The sequence below is a fragment of the Telopea speciosissima genome, chromosome 3 (assembly GCF_018873765.1).
Source record: "Telopea speciosissima isolate NSW1024214 ecotype Mountain lineage chromosome 3, Tspe_v1, whole genome shotgun sequence".
Classification (NCBI taxonomy): domain Eukaryota; kingdom Viridiplantae; phylum Streptophyta; class Magnoliopsida; order Proteales; family Proteaceae; genus Telopea; species Telopea speciosissima.
This window is the reverse complement of record NC_057918.1, coordinates 31,000,028-31,005,846: the sequence shown is the minus strand read 5'-3', so window position 1 is coordinate 31,005,846 and position 5,819 is coordinate 31,000,028. Positions and strand designations below refer to the sequence as shown.

Genomic DNA, 5,819 nt, shown 5'->3' with positions numbered 1-5,819 from the left:
AGGCTTGATTTATGGTGTGGGAAATGTGTATCAAGAGTCAAGACTCTTAACCTTGAACCTACACCTTTTCCTAAACCCTCCCAGGACAAAAGTTAAAAAAAGATTTTATATTGCGTGGAGGGTAGGAAACGTGTAGGTTCAGAGAACCCTTCCAATTTTCATTTCGTCCAGTATTTGTCCTCCGGGAGAAACAATGCTCCTTGGTCGTGCCCTTTCACATGGGCACTAGAAAAGACCATCCTGCCCCTGCTGGTCCATGCCCATGTGTGCATTGCCTTTCACATTGGCACACAAAAAGACGATCCTGCCCCTGCTTGTCGATGCCTATGTGTATGTTGTCATTGTTGTCATTGTTGTCATTGGCCCAGCTGCTGGCATAAAGGCCATGCGACCAAGCAACATTCTTTTTTCGCTTGTCCATATTAGGCTCATAAAACCATTGTTAAGGGGTGTAAGTTTGCTTCGGCAAATCTAAAGCTTACCCAAAAATTTTAGGAGCTGGGTCAGGCTTTTAAGCTTGCCCTATCAAGAATCGTAGTTCTGATTGACATGCGAAGCAAATGAATCGTGACAAATCCCATGCTTTGCATGTTAAGTGTGGATCGTGTCCTTGTACAAGTACCATCCAAGGCCCTCATGATTCGGTCTCTTGCATGTTAGCATGTATCATCGTTGTGGTGCAGTCCATCAGCTCCACAACAAGCACAGTCCGCTCCAAGGTTTGGTGTTAAGGTTGGAGACTTCAAGTTTAAGCCCTCGTCTTCTTCCTATCGAAGGTATCCGTCATTCTCGACTAGTGATTTAGAGCGAAGACTCTCTACATAATTGCATTGCTACATTGTTGGTTATCATAACCCTCGAAGAGAGGATCCAAGTGGATTCCTTGTTTCTATTTGGTAACCATTGGGTGCAATTCTTTGTGAGTTGTTATGATAAGAGGAGTTTCTTTGTAGATTTTGGTCGGTAGAAGCTTGTGAAAAAATAATGACAGTAGCGCCTTGGTGGTTTCAAAATTATATGTTACACTTGCTTCTCCATTCCTCTAAGAATCATGATAATATAAAATAAAATGAATCTCTCCCTGCCTGGGTCCAGATCATGGATGTCCCTCCTAACTTCTTCTTTGTTTATATTATCAGGCAAACAGTAGCATGCTTGGGCAAAATTTTGGTCCTTTTCCTTGATTCAGACACCATGGGACTTCCTCAATATATAGCACAAGTGAAAGTTCTTTTCAAGCTCAAGAGACCGGTATTTCTTTGCAAATATAAAGAATCGGGATGGAGTAGTGAATTTGGTTAATTTAAGTACGAATTGTTTCTTATTTGCACCATTTGTAGTCATATTTTCTACTCAAGGGAGTTTTGTCCTTCATTGAAGGGCTTCCTTAAAGGTAAACTCAATCTTGTGGGGTCTTTTGATTGTGTGATTGTCAATCCTACCTTCGTCAATATTTGTGATGAGGCTTATGGGGCTATTGTGTCCCCTACTGAGAATTCAAGTTGTGACTTAGAGGTCCACCTACCTCTAGAAGTCTCTATTGATACTAGTGGGGCTTTTATCCCTAATGAGTATGATGTGATTCCCATAAATATGGCGCTGGAGTTTTCTATTGGTGGCACTACATCTGAGGAACCACCTGTGCCTCATTCATGTATGTAACCTGATGCTAAAGGTATGTGGAACGACTGTTAGGATTTATTTGTTACAAATTTGTTCATGGATAAGTTATCTATGCCTTCAACTAACCTCCTCCATGAAGCTAAGAACCAAGTCCATCTCTATTTGTATCTGTAGCCATCAAAATTGATATTGTGAACTTCATGAAGATAATAAAGACTTATGGGGCAAGTTGTTCTTCTTCGAAGTCGGGCCATATTCAATCTGATCCATCTAGGTTGGGCTCTGGTCCAACTATATTACTCAAGACACCTGCGTTAACATCTCTAAATCTAAAAAAGTCGTTATCCATCAATATTTTTTTTTTAAAAGAGTAAACCTTAAGGATTTGAACTCTAGCTTGGGAGGACGGGGGCCTCTGGTAATGCAAAGCAGGGTTGTGGTTACAATGCTCCTAGGGATTATGGTGTTAACTCGGACCTTGGTAAGGGCTTAAAGCAAGTTCAGCGGGAGGTAGATTTTAGGGAGGTCTCCAAAGACTCGAACAAGGACCCTAATGATCTTCGAGAATCTCTTCCTCAGTTGCAAGTGAAAAAATACAAGTGCTTAGGTGAAGAAGATGTTTGTTCCCCAAATACTGAACTCCAAACCTTTTTTTGTCAGTTCTCCCTGGACCTTCTCTGCCAATCCTCCAAACCAAAGGAGCTGACCGAAAACATTGAGGCATGGATCTGTGAAATGACTACAGAAAATGAAGAAAAACCTTCATCATGCAATCACCAAATAGTGAGGGCTGGAGCCAAAAGTGACAACAACAAATGGCCAGGTGGACAAACTATATTACCAAACTGGGTACCTCTTCTTGTATTTGTTCCCCCATTTATGGCTTCACTCTTGTTTTTCCTTGCAATTTAAACAATAGGGCTCTTATTCAGAAATTTTGTTAATTTTTAAGCTACGTTTGGTAAATGTCTGAACAAAGAACTTTCGTTCTTGACTAAAAACATTCTTTAGCGTTTTTGGTTTAGAATGGCGTTCTGAGAACGAAAATGACCGTTTGGTAACAGTCTTAAGAACGCTGTTTATAACGAAAATGGTGTTTGGTAAAACCTGTTCTTCCAAATTTGATATTAATTACAGTATTACCATTTCTTTCTAAATTATACCAAAAAATACTTGTAAAACCCTTTTCTCTCTAACCAACCTTAGCATAAAATTAAAATATCTTATAACATAACCAAAGTAATTATGAAAATATGTCAAATTTCAAAAATACCATTAATATTGGGTTCTTGTGTGGATTAGTGCTATAACTGACTATGCTATGAACAATTGAATAAAAAGAGCCTTGGTGGATTCGAACCACCATCCCCTTGGAACATGCTCATGTTCCAAGTGCTCTACCAATTTGAGCTAAAGACCCATCAAGTAGAGCTTGGAATTTACAAGCAACCATAAGACCTTGCCACAAACCTTGACATTCATGATATTTTGAAGATGCAGTCCAAAAGTGATGGCAACAGTGATAATATCCTTGGACCAAATACAATTGGGTCATTTGAACCATATAATGTGTGTTATACCTTCCACTTCAGATGGAATATTTCAGCAAACCTTCCCACAATGAAGCATATATGGTTTCCCTATCAAAATTTCATCACTTTGGAGGCATTTGGTACAATTACAAACAACAGAAGTGGACTAGAAAAACCTCTTGTGAGGATGAAAAGACTAATTAAGAAATTGTCCAAATTGTTATCTATCCAAAGGGGGGCGGTGACCAAGCTTTAAAACTAAACTCGGGGGAATACTACAACTTCAATGATCAAGACTAGTATCTTTATAGCAACTGTGTAGAATGCATGCTACTATCTTGCATTAAAATTGTACCATAAACTGAAAGTTGCTCCAACAGCGAATCATACACTTTACATTACAAGCCCATGAACTCAAAAGTTCTCATTCCAACAAAAACAAGAGACTTTGCATCACAATCATTCCAATAATTCTCAAAATGGTTTCATGCCATTGACAAGATTCAAAACCTCAAATACCCTTTTATTAAACCATTTAGTCTCACACCACAACGTCATAAGACCTGTTATAATCTACATAGAACCTAGCAGCCCTATACATATTCAGGACCTATTAAAAACAGAGCAAATAATTAGTAAAGAACTCCTCTGAAAGTTATATAAACTTTGCTTTATTATCGGATGCATTGGAGGAGTGAACTCCTGATCCCAAGAGAACTGCAATGAGGAAGCATCCAACCCCCGAAAAAAGAATTGCAGCATTATTGATTCGGTTGTCTAAGAAGTAATTTAATGTTGTGTTTGTCATACCAAGATAAGGACAAATGCGTCTTAGCTACAACCAATTTAAATAAGTCATTCACAGTGTTACAACTTACAACAATTAGTTAATTCCTAATATCTACAAACAACATAAGTTGGTTCAAGTGAATATACCTATTACAACAGTTATGCTTAAAGTGATTACCTCTGTCACTGACAGACCAACAAAAGCCCAAGCATACTGTGTAGAAAGGTTCCCAAGGCAGAGAACTATCCCACCTGCCATTGCGAATAGAATGGAGGGCCAGTTGTCCTACACCAAGGACACTATAATCTTTAGAGCAGGTTAAAGAGAAAAATAAAATAAATATGAAAGATGAAATACTGCATGGAAAAAATGAGATTTTTCAGTGGCAAAATGATTGTCTTGAATTGGTAATGATAAATTTATAAGTCACATCAGTTACATAGTTATCAGTCACCTAATAACTGAGGAATGAAAGCACTATGGTTAAGGAGGTGGTTGAAAACAGTTCAATATAAGAGATTACTGTTTTATTACCCAAGTGAACGGCAAAATGAAGAACAGAAGGAGTACCTTAAAGAGAAGAAAATCAGCAATGAAAGTTGAAAGTTACAAGTTACAACTTGCTTTAATGGATACAACAATTATTTATTTTGAATTTGAAATGAGTAATTCAACTGTAACTTCCACTGTTCTATATCTGATATATGATATCTGAACATGAGATGTTAGATTATCTTGTGGAAGGATACCATGCTCTAGTTTTAAATTTTAAAAATTCTGTTGAATTTTCATTACAAATTCTAATTTTAGCATTTTTAATATCTTGTACATTTTACCGATTTTATCTAAGATCACCACCAAAAGTTAATATTGCAAGGAAGAAAAGCCCAAGTTTCAAGATTTTGTTGTAAATCATAGTTGATACACTATTAAATAATGAAAAATGGCATGGAACAAGAATTTTTCCCTCTCCTTTTCATTAATTGATTGAGATATTCAAGAAGAACAACCAGAAATACAGAATAGTACATGTTATGATAATTCCTGTCAAGCATTAGAATCCAAAATCAGAACTTTTAATCTGCAACTATCAAATAGCAGCTTATTTCTTTCCATTCTCAGAATCCAGACTTGAACAATATAAGAATCAAATTCAACCAAAATTGAACAATGTTTGATGAACAAGTAAAGATAAATAAAACCATTTAATAGGAAATACTTGTCTGAGAAAGTTGACTTATGAAATTTGGCATGCCTAGTTGAACGAGCATGGGTTAAGGCCTTAGAGCACACAGCAATATAACCCATGGCCACAATACACAAAGAACAGAGAGAGCGAGAGATAGATAATAGAGAAACAGACAGATAACTGCAGATTTGTACATTACATAGTTACATTGAAGATGAAGTTATCTATTTCTATAGCCCTAAAAATTTTCATCGAGAACCCTATCAAATCCATACCTTCCCACCTCAGATTTCTTCGATTTACCACAGCAATGTGATTCTACCAATATCTAAGACAAAATATGAGCAAAAACGATGACAACACCATCGACAAACCTGATTCGCGATTGGATGAAGAGATTCAACTTCTAAAACCTAGCTAAAGATGAATGAATCCTCAGATGGAGACGACGAGCGAAGACGAAGATCGATTAGATGCATGAGTTTCTAGGGATTTTGAGACTTTTTAGGGTTTGGAAACCCACGATTTGTATGTGAACATGTCGAGCGTTGGGTAAGGCTCATTTGTTGGAGGCAGAGGAGAAGAATGAGGGAGGAAGAGAGGGAAATGGAATGAACGAAGAAGAAGGTACCTGTTTCATTGGAGGATGAAGACGAGCTTGGCGGAGTTGCAGAAGAACCAGGAG

The 5,819-nt window shown here is 37.5% G+C and overlaps 1 protein-coding gene across 1 annotated transcript; it reads right to left on the bottom strand.

The window, feature by feature from the left end:
• Window positions 1-3,810: 3,810 nt before the first annotated feature.
• LOC122655071 (ureide permease 2-like) lies at window positions 3,811-5,253 on the bottom strand. The gene is made up of 4 exons (XM_043849312.1): window positions 5,165-5,253; window positions 4,965-4,989; window positions 4,090-4,230; window positions 3,811-3,954 (listed from the first exon to the last, which is right to left on the bottom strand). The coding sequence occupies exons 1-4, from the start codon at window positions 5,251-5,253 to the stop codon at window positions 3,811-3,813; spliced, it is 399 nt and encodes a 132-aa protein (XP_043705247.1).
• Window positions 5,254-5,819: the final 566 nt, after the last annotated feature.

Excerpts from the sequence above, each read along its gene's own strand:
- LOC122655071 (XM_043849312.1), bottom strand. The coding sequence starts at position 5,253 with ATGGGTTATATTGCTGTGTGCTCTAAGGCCTTAACCCATGCTCGTTCA. Across the intron at positions 4,990-5,164 it reads AAGTCAACTTTCTCAGACAA|GAATTATCATAACATGTACT; the intron begins GTATTTCCTATT and ends AATGCTTGACAG. Across the intron at positions 4,231-4,964 it reads ATCATAACATGTACTATTCT|GACAACTGGCCCTCCATTCT; the intron begins GTATTTCTGGTT and ends TCCTTGGTGTAG.